This window comes from Ictidomys tridecemlineatus, chromosome 5, assembly GCF_052094955.1.
Source record: "Ictidomys tridecemlineatus isolate mIctTri1 chromosome 5, mIctTri1.hap1, whole genome shotgun sequence".
Taxonomy (NCBI): Eukaryota; Metazoa; Chordata; class Mammalia; order Rodentia; family Sciuridae; genus Ictidomys; species Ictidomys tridecemlineatus.
In genome coordinates this window covers 157027284-157048161 of record NC_135481.1, presented here as the reverse complement: position 1 = coordinate 157048161, position 20878 = coordinate 157027284, and the positions used below count along the sequence as shown (strand labels likewise).

The 20878-nt window shown below is 42.9% G+C and overlaps 1 protein-coding gene across 8 annotated transcripts in view; it reads right to left on the bottom strand.

Annotated features, from left to right (window-relative positions):
- Positions 1-622: 622 nt before the first annotated feature.
- Ralgapa2 (Ral GTPase activating protein catalytic subunit alpha 2) overlaps positions 623-20878 on the bottom strand; it is a 310144-nt gene continuing 289888 nt past the window's right edge. For 4 of the 8 annotated variants that reach the window (XM_078051331.1, XM_078051333.1, XM_078051337.1 and 1 more), the window contains one exon: positions 11179-11608. In XM_078051331.1, coding sequence (XP_077907457.1) covers positions 11403-11608 — 206 coding nt within the window. In that variant the 3' untranslated portion in view covers positions 11179-11402. Of the gene's footprint in view, positions 4447-6542; positions 6620-7763; positions 7804-11178; positions 11609-20127; positions 20825-20878 lie in introns of those variants that run through there. The other 4 variants (XR_013439515.1, XM_078051335.1, XM_078051332.1 and 1 more) reach the window with 4 other exon arrangements.

Here is a 20878-nt window from a genome sequence, read left to right as displayed (position 1 = left end):
AGCTAAAAGGAAGCCAAATTGATTCAGAACCCACTTAACTCCTGGGAACTTACCTGGATGACCCTTTTAAAGATCACTGACATGTTTCGCAAATAATAAGTCCTCAATAAGGATTTGAAAAATGGACAAGTAAAATGGGGGTATCTTACAAACTTGGTTGTCTTAACATCTTGAGAGTTCACTGCTTTTCAGAGCCCAGAGTAGTTGCAGATGTAGGCAAGGAGGCAGTTGGAGTCCTGAGGCAGGGCTATCAACCTTTGCCACACCAGCAGAAGGCCATATTACATTTTGTCTATCACTTACAAAGACAACCCACCTGGTAGGACCAGAAGGGTGGGGCTAGTACAAATTCTGCTCTAGAGAGTCAGCAAGGATAAAGCTTACTGTGGGCTTTGATACCAACTGCAAGAGCAGGCAATACTGACCCTGTCATTTCATCACAAAGAGAGGGACAGGCTGTATAGATGGGAATAATATTTGGACATAGATTCTCTGGTGACTGGATCTTAGCATTCTACATTATAAACCTCAAGGTCAGTTTTACTACACATGAATAAACTTGCCTGGGCTGGTTAAAAAAAATGTTTTTGAACAACCTTGTCCAATAAAAATGCAAACCACCTTTTTATTAGATGCCAGGATAAACTTTATTTTCCTACAAACCATAGAATGACCCAAACATATAGCACCTCAGTGCTGTTTCTCCACTTTATTAAATCATCACAGTAAATCAGAATTCAAGGGGAAGAGGGTACAGAGTCAAGAGACGTCATCAGTGGAGCTGTGTGCTTTCCTGGGCATGACTGCCTCTGTAAAGTGTGTCCTGGCATGTGCATGCGCGCACACACACACACACACACACACACACACACACACACACCTGGGAAAGTGGGCTAGATGTGAAGGTTTCTATCACCTAAGAATGAACCTAGATGTGCAGCATCAGGAAAATTAAATAAAAAGAGACAGCAAAATAAGGATCAAATGACAGCTATAATTTAATTTACCATATTTATCAAATTTTCTCCCTATTTACACATTGTAGACCTAAAAATATAAGAAAACATTCACTTAATGTGTATGTCATACAGAGATATTGAGTGCAACTACAACTATGGTTGTTTCTCGTTGAATTTCCCTTCAGATGTGGACATCTGCCTTCTGTAGATAAAAACTAACACAGCTACATGTAAGATATCACAGTAAATTTTAAAGGATTCACCAAATCTCCACTTGATGCAAGGATAACAGGTCAGTTACACCCAGGTGGTGACACCTGAGAAAGCTCAGGAAGACTGGATTTGCATGGCTCTCTGAATCTTCCATGATCTCTTGTTTGTAAGGCTAAGGGTCCTGATTAATCAACCCACATCACAAAGTCAAGGGTCCCCTCCATCCCATGGCTCTTAAAAGCTGCAAGTGTGGCAGCTGAAGACACTGTGACAGTCACTTACCCGGGCTAAGTTTCTTTCCTTGTGTCTGCTCAAGGATTAACTACTTTTAAAAAGTTATTTTGTGGAACTACTATTTTTAAGTATAAAATCGTGATCAATGATATGATAAAAATCAGTTAACTCTAGATGGAAATCCGGAAATCGTCATGCAGAGAAATGAGGGAATTGCCCAGGCCCAGTGTAAGGCCAGCAAATCTTATCACATTCTGGGCCAATTAGGAACACTTGTGTTTACAGATGGCTGAACTACTAATACTAATGTGATGAGTCAACGCTGTGACTCAGGAGGGTCTCTACTGGATGAGTGACCCTCAGCAATTTTGCTAAGAGGCATTTATTACAAAAACACAATATTTACTTTTCTAACTGAAAAAAAAATTCCTCATTTCAATTTTCCACCCCAAATAACAAAAACGACCAAGTTCATGTGATTGCAAGCAAACATGGTTGCCAGAGTCCCTGCTTCCCCATTCCATCTCCAAACCAAAGCTGTTACTGAGAACAGTGGACTAAAAGAAAAAACAAAACAAAACAAAACAAAAAACTCTAGTCACAAAACTGCTGGCTGTCATCTGGGGTCACAGGGTTGTTAAAATCATAAGGGATTACATGAAGGTCGAGTTATTTGCTACCTACAATTGAATTTCCCACTCCAAGGTCAGAAGCTCTGGATCATGGAGGCAAAATGAATCATGGAGCAGAGGTCCAGGGGAGTTAAATATGACTTCCAGGATGTTCCCTAGTGGCAGATGCTTGCCTAGCATGCACAGGGTCCCTGGTTCTGTCCCCAACACCATTAAAAAAAAAAAAAAAAAAGACTTCCAAATTCTTCTACTTCAGCCAGGAATTCTGCAACAGAAATTTCTAGAGCCTGGAGATAAAATGTTCTGTGGGAAGTTATTTGCTTCCGGAGTGCTATGGGGGACTCAGGACCCCAGGAACAGGTGATGTGCTTCTCTATAGGAAAAAAGTCTGGGTACTTTGTAAACATGAAACCAAGTGTATCAATCACAGTCAAAAGCCTGAGCAACACTGGCCAAACTCTGTTGACCAGGAAACCCAAATCACTTAAAGAAAAGGAAAGGATGGGAGGGGGAGTGGGTGAGAATAAGAAGCAAGGCATTTGCTAGCAGGATAGGAACACCATGATTTCTTTTGTCACTAATCCCCAAAGAAGTGAATGCACTGGGCCATTAGAAAATAGCCCCAAAGTGCTGGAGATGTAGTTCAGTGGTAGAGCTCTTGTCTAGGAGGTTCAAGGTATTGGGGTTTAGTCCCCAGCACTGCTCATGCCCCAAAAGAAAACATCCCAAAGTGATTAAAGCTTACTTCTACTTAGGAATGTCCTCCATTCTCTTACATTCAAACAGCTCTGTCCAATGGTCCTGGGACTCAATCTCTGCCTGCAATCCTACATAAAGTAGACAGACTCTTCCTAACACTGGAAGTTCCACTTTTCTGATGGGAATGATGTTCTTAGTCTTTCTCACTTGTCCCAAGAGTGAGTCTGACATCTGCCCCTGTTAGGTATCAGCCAAATCAACTCAATGGCTCATGAAAAAATTGATTCCTCAGGGAAAGTATAACATACGAGTGTGTGTGAAGAGCAGAAGGCAGCATGCAGGAAGGTGGGAAGGTGTGTGCACACCTTTTCATATCCAGGGCCAATCATGGCTGCATATTGCCTACTGCTTTCCCACTCCAAACCAAGGGGCATTGTGCACTATGAAATGGTCTCACAAGAGCAAGAACTGTGCAGTGTGTGATGGTCTCTGATGAGTTTCTTAGATTTCTCTTGGAGGTAGAGGGGTAAACTTCTAGCTCTGAGACTGCTCCCTGGGGCAGGACACAGGAAGAAGGCTGTCTTCCCTATGGATTGATTTCCCTGTTGCTACATGGCAGGATTCACCCAGAAATGCCCAGCAAGGGAGCAAGACAAGCTCAGACAGAAGACAGGATTTTTTATTTTCTTCCTTTCCTTCTCTTCTTCCTTATTTTCTTTCTCTTCCCTTTATTATCTTTTTTAACAAGTCCAAATGGGTAAAAAAAATATGGATCAAATAAATCTCTTGCTTGCAATCTGCATGACAAAAAGCATTTCCAAGGCCTGTCTTGGCCCTCTTTGAGTAATAGCCAGGAGGGAAAATGAAGGTGAAGCTTTGGAGGCATCTGGACTTTGTAGAGTCTCCATCTACCTCACTGTGGCACCAGACACTGGCACTTGCCTTTTGTAAGGATGTGGGACTAACCCTGGGGTTTCTTCTTATCTTACAAGATAGGACGTCCGTCTCACAGGATAGGACCTTGAATTTCTAGAGACTTCTGAGTGTTCTGGGATAGGATCAGAATTATGATTTGGGAGTCCTCTGAGTGGTCAGAAAAATCACCTCAGTGAGTGGACCTTAGGTATAAGATGGCAAAAGACTTCACAACTGAGAGAAAACTCCTGGGCTAAAGACCCCTGGGAAAGCCAATTTCAATGATGATGAAATTTTTGAGTAAACCATAAATCATAACATAAGGTGAACTCACAAAATTGATACAGAGAAAATTCCACAATACCACAATTGTTTTGCTGCCCTCTGGGAATCTTGCTTGGGTTTATAAATGAGGGTAACCAGCTTGGGGTTCAGAAGTCAACTTCCCTCTGCCCCCTCCCTGAAAGTGAGCAAACACCAGAGTAAATCAGAGACAGCAGGTTTGTTTCTGGTTGTTGATGACTTTCTCTTTTTTGGAAGCTGGAGGTTTGAGAAGTTTTAGGATGAGATGACATAGCCCCACTTGAAAGATCCACATGAAATAGTTCAGTGGGATCCACCTTTGACTTCGAGGATCCAGTGATACGAAAGCTTGCTGAGAACGCTGGCACAGTCATGGAGTTTCCTGAAGTCTCTGGGTTTGGAGCCAAGGGAAAAGGGCAGGGGAGTCTGGTCTGTCTCCTCCACACCAAGGGACTCTTTGAGGTCAGCACTCAAGATGGAGGCCAAGGCCCCTGCAAAGGAAGCAGAGAATGGTCAAGTCATGGAGTTGACCTAAGGGCCACAGAATTTAAGAGGGCATTGGTGGCACTCAAAAGAAAGGAAACTCGGTCTCAGGAAGAGGGTTGGATGTCCTCCCCAACCTGGTGGTGTGCTTGCAAAGATGTTTGTTGAACAAATCAACAAATGAATGTCTTTCTTCCTAGTCTTTGCCTGGCGTTTTCTACAGCATGAAAGAAGCTATGAATCTTTTTGAAAATAACTCACAGCCTTTCTGGCCAACCCAGAAATAAAGAATGAAGAGAAATGGCATCTGATTATAGAAAAAGAGAGAAAGAGCCATGAAGAACATTACCCCCAGCCTTTGAGGAAAAACCAGTGAAACTTTGTGGAGTGCCTTGTGGATCCCATTGATGCTGTTGGAATCTCTTACATATTAATATTTTACACAATGGGTTACTACCCAATTATTCCCCCAAAGGGTATAAGTCTAGAGGTCAGGACTAAATTGCTTATCTGAATGAGCCCAGATAAGCATACAGCTATTTAGCACTGGAGGGAAAAAGAATAAAATTAAAATTTGTGAATGCATCCCTCCACTTCCCTGGGGTCACTCTAGATGAACTCAGAGGAATTCAAGAATGCTTGCTGCAATACCCAGCCACTGTTGCCAGTGGAGTTTGGTCTCCCCTAGGACTGTTCTGCGAATGAGAAGATCATTTCATCACCCTTACCCTTGTAATGTATTTTTAAACCCTATTGTACTACACCCCAAGTTTCCCTGAGTGACCTCTGTTTGGAACAAGCTTCAAAAAGCAGGGCTTCTTACATCCTCCCTACATGCTTCACTTCCTCTGGCCTTTAAAATTATTATTATTATTATTGGCATTTGAAATTCATTTAAGTAGTTTATTTTATTCACAGACAGGATCTTTTTTCATCTTCTGACCTTGCCTTATCGTTTCTAGGGAAGAGCTTCTCCAATCAATACTTATAAACATGCTCAGACCTGTGGAGGCAATCTGCCCCCAAGCATTCTGAAATTCTGCACTTTCAGACTCCAATGGCAGGGTGCTTTACTGTCACCTTCCTTTTAAGCCTAGTGAAGTCAGGCAGACAGAGGAGGCCTGGGTCTCCTGCCTACTATTTTCTTCTTTAAAAAATAGGCTGGGCTGGGGCTGAAGCTGGGAGTATAGTCTAGTGGTAGAGCACTTGCCTAGCATGCATGAGGTCCTAGGCCCATCTCCAGCACTGCTAAAACAAAGCAAAATAGGTTGCTTTGGACAAAATCAGCACAGCTAGACATTCATCCATGACAGAGACAGGATTGACAAAGGCATCTCTCTACCTCTTGTTGCTGGTGGTGGGCAGGAGCATTTAATTCAGGGGTGAGGGGGAAGCAGAGGGAAACAAACCTGATTTAATCCTAGATAATCTAACATTTTGAAATACTACCCCACCTACTACTGTATTCAGTTGGGATAAGGAAGCAAAAGGCAAAAATAAAATGAAAAACCAACCAAATAAATGAAAGATACAAAGTGAGGTTCAAAGATATTAAGCAAAGGAGTGCATCTTGGCTAATTCTGGATTAGAAGGCAAACATTGTAGCCCCTCCTTCCCACTCCCCCATCCAGGGAAAAGGAGAAGAGTAAGAAGGGTGTCCCTGGAATTCCTGCTGCTATGAAGATGAACAGAGTAACCAACATACCAATCATCTGTCCCACTGAGTGAGCCTGAGTGAGCAACATGAGGCTCCGCAGCAAGGGCCCCATGCATCTAATAGCAGAGACCCTATCATCCAGGGGGGAGGGCAAAGCCACATCTGGAGTTGGGCCAGACCCAGTGCCACTGTGCTCCATGCATTCTTCCAGTCCTCAACTTTTTGATGGTGCATCCTCAGTCTGCCATGGCACCTATGTGCCAGCTGCACTCCCTGATGGATGGGGAGGTGGCAGCTGCAGATAAGCAGGTAGGCCACAAAAGAGAAGGCTTCTTTCCTGATAGGATAATTCTACTTGCAAGCTGCTGGCAGAGGCTGCCCTGACTTGGCCTCTTCCTGGTGATGGAGGCTGGGGGCCTATACAAAGACCATTCGAACCCCACTTACCTCTATTGTGGCAGATGTGGAAGGACACCCAAGGAAATGAAGGGCCTCAAGAGTAGAAACCTTTGCACCAAATCCCCCTGTTGGGAGGAGATTGTATGACCTCCTATGTCCCCTCCCTACTTAATACCTGGGCTCTGAGGCTCCTAATGCTTCTGGGAGCTGACATAAGTGAGCCTGATTTGGGACAATATTGGAAGTAGGCCAAACCCATGACTGAGAAGAAGAGAAAAGGCAGCTGGGCTGGAGGTCAGCTCTCTGTGGTGCTGCTGTACATCTGGCCTGCAGGTATAAAGGCCCTGCCTAGTAGATGGGATTTGAATTTTGGATAAACCAAAGAACTCAGGCTCTAACTTTGCACTTCCATAGGTATTGAGACAAACTGGCTGGCTTCTGTTCCATGCATTCCACATGGGTGATGTTGCTAATCAAGGGAAGTTCACTCATGCTTTCTCCTTTGAGTGGCATTGCCATGGACACTATCAGCTCCTATTCTGCCTGTGAACCATTACAGCCCAGGCCACACCACAGAGGGTTTTTAGCTGGCTATGCCAAGCAGCTTCTTTTCAATCCATTAGAATGTCCTAAGAAGGGCCTGGACCCCAGACCCAGAACAGAAAGGCTGAGAGGTCACACCTGCTTCAGCAGACTTGCCCTCTAGATCCTAGACTGTGGATGGGGTTCTCTACCCTCTGTGCTCCAACAGCTTTTGTCTGTTTCACCTCCCACAGCTGTTCCATTCAGCAGCCTCTTCCACAACCAGCCCTCCCTGCCTGGAGGCCTCCATTAAGGCAAGCAGTCAAAGGCCACCCAGCACGAGCCACATCTTATTTGCCCATCTCAAGATCCTGCTCCTCTAGGATCAGGCAACAAAAAAGGGGGAGGCCCCTGCACCCATTGGTTTCCTGCAGCCCCCCCCCCCTCCGCCAAAAGGGTAGGTGACAAAGACATTTTCCAGGATGGCAGGTGTTGGTGTCAGATTCCACCCAGAGTGCACAGGCAGAAGAAAGGCAGGCAAGGCTGGGCTTCCCCGGGCAGCACAAACATGCAGGGGCAAGAGAGCAGGCAGGGTCCCTTGGGAGGATGGCAGGAGGCACCAAAGCCAAGGCTCAGGAAAGCAAGCGGGCATACAGCAGTGTTAGGGATGGAGAGGAGCATGTTAGTAAATTTACACCCCCCCAAAAGCAGGGTAAATGGGAAAACCCACTGAAGTGTCAGTCTTACCTTGCTCAAATATTGTAATGAGACCTTTATATATTTTAATCTGAAGGGAAAGAGCATAAAGTCAAATGAATACAAGCATGGCACCTCCATGGTTCCAACTTGATAATTAACACAGTGCTAATAATACACATATTCCCGAGCTGCCTGAGTATTCTTGAAGACTTGCAGATCATTAAGACCTGAAAAGTCTACTTGATGGGAAAAAATACTAGCTGTTATTGCACTTACAAGTGGGAAATGAAAGAGACATTAGAACTCCTACAATGTATGAAGCAGACCTTGGTAGGAGCTCTTTCCTTTTCCTGATGCACAACCTTTCCTGACTGATTGAGTTTGAAATACGATCAAGTTTTTAAGACAAGCATTGAATTCAATGGATGCCCTGAAAAAAAAAATTGAAATTCCCCAGGTGTGCAAGTTTCCATGACTCCAAGTTTCATTTTACAGGTTTCTGAGCTGTACAGTGTATTAACTCAGTCCTGATGTCACCTATAAAATGACAGTCCCCAGGGAGTAAACATGCAGCATGCTGTGCAGAGGAAGGCTCTGGAAGGAGATCCTGCAATAGTGAAACTGGACCAAAGGTCACTCTCACCCAAAGAGAAGCGTGTTCTCAGCAGCCATGATGAAAGGAGGGAGGATCTTAGCCTTTCCATACCTGTGACACATTCCCCATCACCCACTCATTCTATACCAGCCCAATTCCAATGTGGGCTTTCCCTAGCAAATACACCCTCTTTCTTTCTGCATCAGACAGTAACTTCTCACCCCAATCCCTCACAAGTCTCCTGAATTTGGTGTCACTAGACCACCATGGAATCTGGACAAAGGACATTTATCAGTAACATGGACCACTGTCTGCATGGCCACGGTTGAAAAACAGGGATTTTTTTTTTTTTGCTGCCCCATCTGCAAAGGTTAGCACAGTGACTAGGGCCAGTTCTAAGGGAGTTCAGAGCAACAATGGAAGAAGGACCACTGACATTGTCTTAGCTGAGTCTTTCTAAAGAAAATGTGCATGTCAACAAAGACACATTTTCCAATCTATTTATGAATATTCACAGTCACCTCCAAAAAGTCAATTATATGTGATTATCAATTTTTAGATTAATGTCTGATCCTGAATGACCTAGTAGCATTTTCTGTTCTACCCATTTGATTCCAATCACCCTTAATGCTGCTCTTTCTTGACATGTGGGCATGAGACGTTCTGGGCTTGTGTTGATTGTTCATAACAGACTACTATCCTCTGGATAATGTAATTATCTAGATTTCCCATTTCCTCCAGTTTACTGTGCATGGACTCCCATTTTCTCTCACAGAGAATGGCAGAGCACAGAGCGTCTCTGCATGGCTCTTCCTTGAGTTAAGGAGGCTCAGCTTTTCAGAGCACCATGCTACTGACTCTCTCCCATGCGAGCAAAGGCTGTCTTTATGAAGGGGCTCCTTGATCTAACTCCCCTGCAGCCCCCTTGGCCCTGGTTATGCCATGCATATGGATCCCTGATTGGTGGAAACCAAGAAAGCAGATGGCATGCTAACAATGGAAGACTTGTTTGTAATTGCTGATGAGGACTGGTTTGCTCCTCTCCTGAGTGTCCCCAGACGCAGCCTGGTGTGGTGTGCCTGACCACAAAGAATGTCTCAGTAACTGCCAATCCATGGTTGAGTTAAGGAGATGCAAAGACAGAAGCAGTTGTGGGCTCTCTTGATTATTCCATGGGGCTCAACTGTCACCTGGGCTTGACATGCAGGCAGTACTCTTCAAGGTGAGGTACTAGTTGCTAGCATAGGGGAGTAAGCTGTCAGATTCCTGGTATATCCCTGGAAGTCAATATATGGCATCAACTACCCTGCACATGACTGACTAGCACTGAGCTTGGTAAGGAAGAGACTGGGAGGCATGTGATGCCTGGGAAGATGGGACAGAGACACACAGCAAAATCATTTCATCCTTTCATCAACTGGGTACCATGCATGTGTCACCTATCATTCTAGGTTTTAGGAATATAGCAGTGAACAAAGTAGACAAAGATGGTGGAGAAGGTACATCATTCTAACTGGGCAACAGCGCCCCTTGTGGGTAAAAAAAAACCTTACTCTACACAAAGCACAAATGTAAGCACCTTAATAGATACAGTGTTGCTGTTGTATTCTAGGAGTGGGGACAAATTTGGAGATAAAAACTTATCAGAAGGCTCTGTAGTGGGTCATAAAGGAAAAAAAACTGAGAGACTTTGGATTATAGGGTTAATTTACATCTTGAATATGAAGTTATTCTTAGAAATCCGTGGAACTGAGAATCAGGAGTCAGTCCCACTCATATGTAGGAGCAGTTGAGTAAGACTCTGGGGGAGAGCCCTTAACTCAGATTGGCCCTGTTGTGGCCAATCAATGGCTTAGACATAGAGTTTGAGCTTGGATAACTAGAAGTCAGTTTCAAAGAAAGCTGTGTTCTTTGGCCTCTAGTGACTTTGATGCTCTGGATATCAGCAAGAATTTAAAAAATACAGTACAGGACAGGCCTGGTTGGAGATTTGTTGTGTTTTCAACAGCTCAGCCTAGCAGAGGCTTTTAGAGTATCATTGGGTCTTTTCATGGCATGTTTGCTCCAGCTGGACTCACTGGGATAGCAAAAGAGAAGGGTTTGAAGCAAGCTTCTTATCTCTGAGGAAAGCCTGCCATCCAGAACTGCCACCTGGGATAACACTGGGCAGGGTCAGACAAGAAAAGTGGCTGCCTCTCCCGGATCCTTGTTACTGAGCAGTCAGTGTGGAAAATGATTAACTGGCTAAAGATAATTAGGAAAGAGAACAATTTTGAGAGCTGGCATGAATGAGGAGAGAAATAGTGGACTAGGGTTCCAGCTTTCAGCAAGTGCTAAATATCCTACCAGCGGGAAGGCAGACAGAGCGGGAGATCAGAGAGCTGTCTGGGTTATTCAGACAGAGCCCCTGGAATGGCTCTGAGGAAGGGAACAGGTGCAGCCAGTGGATGGGGTAAGCCTACACATGCAACTCAACACTGGCAACCCAAGACCAGTGGGAATTAGCCAGCCTAATTAACATCTCCAAATGGCCCAAGGATGGCTTCCAGTATTTTCAATCCAACAGCAGTGGCTGTGTCCTGGCCCTAAACCTGGCTCTGGGCTTGGCTTCCTCTGTTTGGTCGTTGGTCTTGCCCATCAACTTTGATTCTGAAGCAGAAAGCTAGGACAGCTGGACCAACAGGAAGGGAGGGAGGAAGAGAGCACACATACTGTGCACCTGCTTGTATATAAGCACCTGTGCAGGGACTCAACAAGCAGGTGGGATTTCATGAAAAGAGTTTCCTTGCATTTTTCTCTTTCCTTTCTCCAACCATAGTGTACTTTTAGGAGCCATGGCTAAGTTAAATTATACATTTAAAATTAATATTTTGGTGTCATCTTTCTTGTTAGGCCATTATGGAGAAAAGTTTCAGGGTGCTCTTGATATTTCACAGAACATGAGTACTCAGATTTCAGTTGCATCTTAGCCATGGGGAGGCTGTTCGTCTTACCAGACTGAAGCCACATCAGAGAGCTGAAAAACAGTACATGTGTATCCAAGGGCAGCAATATTCATAACAGTCCCAAAGTGAAAACTGCCCATATGTCTGTCAACCGATGAATGGACAATGGAATACCCTTAGGCAAGAAAAACAAAGAGCTGATACATGCTGAAACATGGATGAACTTTGAAAATATGCTAGGTTGGGCTGGGGATGTGGCTCAAGCGGTAGTGCACTTGCCTGGCATGCGCTCAGCATGGGTTCGATCCTCAGCACCACCCACATACAAACAAAGATGTTGTGTCCGACGAAAACTAAAAAATAAATATTAAAAAAAAATTCTCTCTCTCTCTCTAAAAAAAAAAAAAAGAAAATATGCTAGGTAAAATAAGCTAGTCACTGAAGACAGTATATTATATGATTCCAGACATGTGAAATGTCCAGAATATGCAGATCCATGGAAACAGAAAGTGGATTGCATATGGCTGGAGAGGAGGTGAGAGTAAAAGGAATTGCCTATAAGTGGATTTTACTAATTTTTATGGGAGGTAAAAATGTTCTAGAATTATATGGTAGTAATAGTTGTGAGTATACTAAAATATACCTTGTGAATACTAAAAATATTGAAGTATATAATTAAATGGATGAATTGCATGGTATGTGAATTATATCTCAATAAGACTTTTCCTTATTTCCTGTGCTGGGGGTAGAATTCAGAGCCTTGCATATGCAAACACAGTACTACTGAGCTACATCTCCAACCAACAACTATTTTAAAAAATGGCAAAAATAAGATAAGGAGGTCTGATCAGTATTACTGCTCCTCCATTTACAAAAGTAAATCAGAAGTGGCTGTAAGATTTAGGGGGAAAAATGTCCTGTGAGACTCTGAGAAGCAGGGGAACAAGGGTTGTGATGCAGCTTAATACATACCACCACTACCTCTCTGGCTAGGCCCTCTGCAAACTTCCCCCACCCACAAAGCAAAGGGGCCTCTCTGCAGGTGCCACACTCTTCTTTGGTGACTTATTGCCCCTATCAGGCTGTCCCTAAGGTGGCCTCTAATTTGAATTCATCTATCTTCAAAGCACTCAGAGGAGGCTGGGGTTGTGGGGTGGAGAGATAGTACCTCTTGCCCCAGGAAGTGACTAGATTATGTATCCTGCTCAGAATTACTTTTTAAATCAGCAGCTGGAGAAAATATAGCAGCAAGTCTATGGAGACTTGGAGGACAGTGAGTTCTAGTACGTTGTCTTGGAATTTTACTGATTAAAAACAGTCCTCTTATGAATTCTGCTGTCATACATAAATTTAAAAAAAGATGCAGGAAAAAAAAATAAACCCAAAAAACCCAAAACAGTCCTCTTGGTACTGGGGTTGTGGCTCAGTGATAGAAAGTGCACTTAGTATGTAGGAGGCCCTGGATTCAATCATGAACACCAAACTCGTCCTGTTTGGGACCATAATTAAGATATTTTCTATGAGTTCTTTCTGCACGGCTCCATTTGAATTCTAGAGTAGTGAGTACTTCAGCCAACTGTTCATTACATTTCTCAGTTATCTGTGCTGTACAAACTGTCCAGGCCTATAAAATAGTCTTTTCTCTCCTTTGGTGACAACATTTTTCTTTCTCTACAAAAGAAGAATTCCTCCCTGTCACTCTTCTGTTTGCTTCTATGGGTTTGTTCCCATAGTAGGCATTAGAAGGCAGGGGGGCCTGCAGGGTGGAGGCAATGGGTTCAGTAAGGCACAGAAAGACCTAAACACTGAGCCCTGGTGTTATCATGTGTTAGAGTCTGTAAACAAGTCTGGATGGCGCCTGGCAAAATGCCAGAGGGAGTGGTTTGTGAAGTAACGCCAGCGAGCCATTAAGTGTGGAGATTCCTTATTGGTTGACTGTTGTATCGAGTTTATGCTAATTAAGATAAGCTGTGTGGAATGTATAAATACCGCTCCTGTCCTACAATAAACGGCTCCCTCTCGGCTCCCTCTCCTGCTGTATCAATCTACATAAGTTGCTCATCATACCCCCCATTATTTTGCCGCAGCAGGACTGCAGCAATCATGAACTGATGATAAAAACAACAAAAAACCCAAATGATCCTCCATTGTCCTCCACTGCTTACTTGCCAAAGAGATAAACCTTGTCTGACTGAGGAGAGGGAGGGGGAATTGTGTAGAAATGGCAAATATCTACACATACATAAAAAGCCATTATAACTTACAGATTATTCTGGAAACCGTTTTTTTTTTTTTTAAAGAGTGAAACAATTCTGTGGAATCTCACCCCGACATCCTCACTCTTCTGGGTCACTAGGCCATTTGAAGTCACTTGAAATAATTGTGTGCCAGGCATAGTTGTCTACACAGTTCTTCAGGTTGGCACAATGTATTACAACCATTGGGTCCCATGTGAGCTATGGATTGGAAGGCCAGGGCAGGGCATGTGACTGCAGGTAAAATTTTTCCTGTTTCCTTCACACTTCCTCCACCATGCAAACTTTCCCCTACAAAAAGAAGGTATCACCAAGTTCCTTTCACCTGATAGCCCAGGTCAGGGACTGCATTTTGTGGCACTGGGATTAAGGGGATATTTCTGAGTGCTCTCCTAGTGTCCCCACAGATAGTGTCCAAGGAGAATACCTCTTCCATTGCCATAACATTCGTTCATTACTCAAATATGTATCATATGCCTTCTGTGTGCATATGATGGGAAGATACCACGAATGAAATATCATCTAACTGGTCCCTGCCTCCATACTATATTCTCCCCACAGAAGCCAGAAAGATCCTTTTAAATGAGAGACATCACATTGCCCCACTTCTCCAAAAGCTGGCCATCTCACTAGAATACCATCCCCCAATTTTCCCTCCAGCTGCAGGGTGACTCCAACCTTCCTTTTCCCCCTCCTCCTCATTTCTTGCTTGTTGTGCTCTAGCCATAACAGGATCTTCACTGATCTCCAAACATGCCAGGAAAGCTCCTAACTCAGGGTCTTTGCATGTGCTCTTCCCTGCCTCCTTCCATATTTGGCTACCTCCTTCAGTCTTTCCTCAAATCTCACCTACTCAGTGAGGTCTTCCTTGACTCCTTGTTCTGAAGCTGTCCCAACTCTGGGGTGGTTTTTCTCAGTATCTTCCTGAGCCTTCTTTCTTGTTGTCTTTTCCTTCTTGGCACTCATCAGCTCCTGATGGCTCACTCATCACCTTTCTTCCCTGTGTGGAAGGCATCCTCAAGGAAGGTGGGGCTACCACCTCCTTTGGCCACTTCTGTGCCCTTCATATGAAGTATTCGGGAACATTTATGGAGTGAGAATGTGAAGGCGTTACACTTATGGGATTTGTAAATTCTCTGAGTACTGAAGCTGCCGTTCTCATCTACTTTAACTGTAGCGGAGGTACATGTGTCCCTAGTACCCCAGCTGACCCTGGATTTTAGTATCTAACTATAGCCTCCAGTAGGCCACCAGATTTGGGTAAGTGGGACAAAGTCCACAGTCAGTCTGGTGGCTGCAGATTTCTTCTTCTGGCTTCTTTCCTGTGGTGATCCCTTTCTTCTGGGACACTTGCTTCTGATGCTATTGGATCAGTTAACATTAACCTGGCCAGAAGTGCCTGTCTCAGACAGCTGCATGATCAGATGTTGACTGGAAGGCTGTGGTGCTAACTGGAGGCAGGCTGTTTCTCTTGCCATTTTTCCAAGCCCTAGGGACACAGCTAGGGAGCTGGATTCCATATGAGCATGCGCAGCAGGGTTTTGTCTAAACACTCTCTAGCTGCAACGCCAGGCACTCAACATCGAGTTTTCCCTGAGATTAGGGCTCTGGGGGAGTGGAACTTTCCTGAGTGAGCTCTTGAAGACCCTCAGGCAACCTCAGGGATCACACTACTTTGCTCATGAGAAGACAGATGCTGGAAACAATGTGGTCTTACTGTTTCCTATTACAGGTAACAGCTGAGCGCTGGTAAGGGCAAGGGCAGCCTTGGTGTGGGGAATATAGTTAGGTGGAATGTGTGCTTTCTGCATCTGGGATTTTATCATCTCATATTCTTGAACTGGTTGGAAAATAAGGTTTTGTCTATTTATTCTTGGTACTAGCTAATGTTACTAAGCTTCTTATCAGCCAAGAAGTAAATTTTGGCCTTGTCAAGGCTATATATTCTCTTACTTCCCCCTCCTCCTCCTCCTCCTTCTTCTTCTCCTTCTCCTCCTCCTCCTCCTCCTCCTTCTTCTCCTTCTTCTTCTCCTTCTCCTTCTCTCTCTCTCTCTCTCTCTCTCTCTCTCTCTCTCTCTCTCTCATAAAACTATCATATTTCTCATTTTAAGAGATTTTTTTCCTATAGGTTTTTGTGGTACTTCAAAGGCTAATGAGTAAAAAAGAACCAGCTTTTCTCTCATGCTCTTTACAGGTTTATTTTGTGATTATCATCCTTTATCTCTCTGGAAAAGTCTAGTATAAAATATTCTTTTTTCTTTCTGCCAGCAGACTTAAATGCCAGTAAGAGTGCTACCATTTGGCCTGTGCTTTCGTTTGTTCACTGCTAAATAGAAATTCAAAGCAAAATCATTGAGTCTTCCAGGAACCTCCAGTGCTGAGGTTGCACAAGTAGCACCTGCAAGGCCAAATTGACTCAAGGGCTACTGCTGGGGTTCACAAAGAATGTGAACCTAGGGTGTCAGAAACTCTGGGTGCTTCTCAAACTCTCAAGGTTATTTCCAATAAGCTTTAATTAAGACTCATTTCCAAAAACTGTCTCTAAGAAAAATTCTTGGTACCTGCTGGCCATCTCCTGGCAACTGCTGCAGCATCCCCTGAGCCGTAATTAGCTGTCAAGCGGGAGGGAGAAGTTGCCTGCGCTTAAAACCCTGTAAGGCCTGGGAAACTGGAACTAACCCATGGTGATATTTCACAGAAAAGCAGCACCTTCAAGGTTTTTCCAGAAGGACAGAGTCAGTGCAATGTCAGTACTTTAGAATGATAATGTCTGCTCCCTTCTGATTCTGGGAATCTATGAGCACTCCAAATCTGAGCACACCTTCCAGATCCTTCTCTCTGCTCTTCCCACACTTGCTATCCTCTGTCTTAATCTTCTTTTACATGGGTCTTCTCATTCTTAGTCACCTTGGTTCACAGCCAATGTGAAAACTCACATTGACAAGTTAAAAACTCACTGGGAGGATGCTTAGTAGATAATATACTATACAGAAGCAAGTTTTCATTCTCTTCCAGTGTCACAAGGTAGGTGGCATGGCCCATTTCAGAGGACTCTCAATCCAAACGACTCAGGCCATTGGCTGATGATATCTTTTTTATTTGCAGTTATAGTCTGTAGCTAACTAACTTTGTTTATTAATAAACAGCTATCTGCTATTATCAAAAGTATCAGCTTTTCTATAATAAGACTTTTTTTTCTCCATAAGGGAAGGGAAGATGCAGGCCTGCCTAAGGTCTCTAGAGCCTTCTGTGTCCCCTCAAGTACCCTACACAGTCCTGCTCTGTGGCAGCAGCCAAGGGAAGGGAAGACCAATTCACAGATAGTAATATGACAGGCAGCAGCACCATTTTCTAGCAGATAAAATGGAAAGATATGTTTGCTTCATCTCTGTCTCCCAGAAATGACACTGAAGACAGTAAAAGAGTTTTAAAAAGACAAAGGAATGAATAAGCATGAAGCAAAATGTGGTACTAAGCAGGGTCATCAAGAATTCTTTTTAAAACAACTTCAACACCATCTCTAATCAAGTTTCAGTTATTCAAAACTGCATTATCTAGTCTGTGGATTAACTAGGCTCCTGGTTTCTTCTGATTTCTCCACACCCAGTTTTGACCATATTGCTTATCACTGGCCCACTCTCTCTAGGAGCCTGGGAAGGGAGGGGACAGATGAAACATAATTACAGGTGTTTGTTCTGCATCTTGCATCAGGCCCAACACATCTGTGGTCTAGAGACACACCTGTACCACTTAAAGCAACAGCCTGCCTCCTTTCTATTTAATTCCCGTTGGATGATAAAATAAATTCCATGTATCATTCTCTAAAGAATTCATAGTACAGAAGAATAGAAGACACACACATGGGATAAACACTTACATATGCTCAGAAAAAACAAGACAGAGGTACAGATACTTCTTATGATGGGGTTACATATACCTGTCATTGAAAATATTAAATTTGAAAGGACAATAATTTCAATGTATAGCTAGAGCTGAGCAGCACTGGGTTTGGATAATGGCATTAAGGGTGGTTAAATTTTCTATCAGTGCTTTGTCACTTTTTTCAAGAATACATCTATAAATTGAAAAGAAAAATTAAGGGCTGGGGTCGTGGCTCAGTGGGAGAGCACTTGTCTCGCACATGTAAGGCACTAGGATTGATCCTCAGCACCACATAAAAATAAATAAAACAAAATAAAGATATAAAGCATATTAAAATAAAGAAAAAATTAAGAAAAAAGTAGATGGGTCAGAAAAAAATGGGGTAAGAATTGAACTTTCTACGCAGAAAGGAAGATTTGGGATGGGGTCAGAAGGGATTGTTAGGGTAGAGGAAATGCCTGGGGGGAGCAATTAGTTGTCTGTAGGATGGGTGGCAACACTGGCTAGCTTACTAAGGTGTGGAGACAGGTGTGAGTTCTTGAATAGAAGTGAAATAAGACAACTTGCATTTAAAAAAATGTCTGGGTCATCTGAGTGGATTTTAAAATTAATCCTGCCCTTTATTATTAATAAAAAGCTAGCAGACATGGATCTGATTATGGGACTGTCACCACAGGGTGGGTACTGGACTAGCATTCTCATGCATAGAATAGGGAGGTGAGGGTGAGGTTGTCCCTGCTTCCAACGTGCCCAAGACCTTTGGTTGTTCCTTCATGGCTTGTTATTCAGCTTAGTACAAAATTAACATGCAGGGGTTAGACCTGAAGTTTCTTGAAGTCCTTCTAACTCCATATTCTATGATGTTCTTTGAAGGAGTCAGCAAAGTTACGATAGAGCTAAACACATAAGAGGCATGATATGTGCTATTAATCAAAACTTTATTAGGACCATTTTAGTAGGAGGCATGAGGGAGATGGAGAGGAGGAGAATCAGTACTGAAAGAATCTGTAATAGGACCATCTTTCAAGGAATGGAGAAAATATTTTTGGGGATTAGGGTTAGGATTTACTTTGTTTCTGGAAGCTACATTTTTTAAATTTTAAATATTTATTTTTTAGTTTTAGGTGGATACAATATCTTTATTTATTTTTATGTGGTGCTGAGGATCACAAGTGCTAAGCAAGCACTCTACCACAACCCCAGCTCCTGGAATTATTAACTTACCAGTGAAAGAGTCAACAAAATCTTCCTATTAGGATCTGCACTCAGATTGACAAGCCTGCAACACCTTGCACATGTAACCACAGGGTATGGTATGAAGGACTCAGCAAGAGAAAGATGGTATAGCTTTACCCTTAGGGGAAGAGGCCTGTGAGTCACACAACTAGTTCATGCATCATCTCCATCCCAGATTCACTCTGGTGCCAATGTGTGACAGGAGTGCTCTGTCTCCAGCTTTGTGAGTAAATTTTATTGGCTACCAAGCAAGACACAATGGCACCAGCTGTTTTCTAGTAAAGTTTCTGTGAACTTCCTGTAATGATTTTGTTGTGGAAAAGTATTATAAAATTATGTTCTATGAGGTATATGAACATAATAATCTCTTTCAAGAGGGCTTTCCATACCATTGTGAGAAAGATGAAAGTTTGCAGTTTGGGGATATGGTAGGCGTGGCAGTAGCATCCTAATACTGACAGCGATTTATCTGTTTTAAACTCCAAATAGGACCTTCATGAAAGTGGCAGAACTGGATGAAGCAGAATGAAGCAATTCCTCCCACTTGTTCTAAGTCCTGGATCCTTTCCAATTCAGCTTATCATGAAGGAGAAAGTATTACTGACCATGTCTGAGCAAAATCAAATGCTGTGTTTATGAGGGCTAACAAATAAACAAAGACCTGTGCTCCCTCTGCTGGCCCTCTATAGCAATATTGGAGTAGAAAGGAACCATAACCAGCATTGGCATCTTCAACAAATGCAAGTCAATCGGGGAACAATGGGAACAACTCTCATTTAATTTAGTTTTGGACATTCTTTGGTAAAAACCCATCTTTATAAACTTCTGATCAAGGTACTTGGAACTGCTTAAAACTAGACATTAAAATTAAACATACCTATAGTCTTTGACTGCAAAATTGCTAGTTATGACTATAATAGCGATTTGGGGATTATCAACAGAGACAAGTGGATTCCTCCCAGATTTTAAAGTTCAGGTACAATCTCTAGAGTGGTTCAAGAAAAAATATCTCAAGTCCAAGCAAAAGTTTCTTTTCTCTTTTGATTTTTAGGAGGAGCTTCCAAAAACTAAAGATTTACACTATTTATGTCCTTTTTGATAATGTCAAACATTAGACTAGATTCTCCAACTCATTAGCATGCAGAAGAATGACCTCATGGTGAACAGATGCACTTGGCTGTGAGCTGCAGTGATTACATCAGTCCCTCCCCAGCACTCAAGGGTGCCCATTTCAGTTAACCCTTTATAGGCCTTTCTGCTGGCCCCCTTCCTTGGTAACATGCTTGAAAACATGATACCACATAGGCATGTGGGTTACATGCATATAAACATGTATGCATAGAACATATACGTGTTAATTGCAACAAATATTTAAATAATGGTTAAAATATTAACCATTTTATTAATTATATTATATTAACTATAGTAATAAAACAGTTAATATTATAACATTGGTTTATTATTGGTCAATAGGGAAGGCAAACCACAAGTTAGGTAAAAAGTTGTTCAAATACCAACTGTGTAATGGGTTATTGACAGAAAGAAGCAAGGTAGTTTTAAAATAACATTTTCTTATTTGGAAAATGAATATATATATATTTTTTTCTTAAAGCCCTTTGACAAAAGCTAAGCACTTATGTATCAGCTTTCCACCCTAGCTGCAGTTGACAGGACATCATGGATAGAAGCACTTCCTTTGGCCACCCACTCCCCAGGGCTCCTTGGATAGATGAGCGATAGCACCTGGGCAGGGAAGCTCTGGGAACAGGGCATTTCCCAACAGTGGCATCTCTGGGCACAACACATCTCTTTTCAAAGGCTGATAGGGAGGCCTTTCTTTTAGCAGTGGGGGCTGCATGCCATGTATAACAAATATAGTGTGGAATAAATACACTACTCAGGTGACTCTCCCTCTTTCTTAAGGATAAAGCTTTTTGTTATGCATATACCAAAAAACAAAACAAAACAAAACCTAGGAGCGCCTAATTCCTCAGATTGTGCATATGCATGTGAGCAGAAGCCCAAGGCCTGCTTTGATGACAATGATGGCCAGAGATGGTCTGATTGGGTCCTAAGTGCACTGTGGGAGCTTAAGCTGCTCAGGGTCGATTTTTCCAGTTGGCTTGTTGCTTGGAAGGGCAGACTTCACCTCAATTTCTTACTTTAAGCTGCCTGGCTCATCTGGGTTTGATTGTACTTGTCCCATGGAAAACAAAAAAACAAAAACAAATGCTATGAATAAATAAAAAA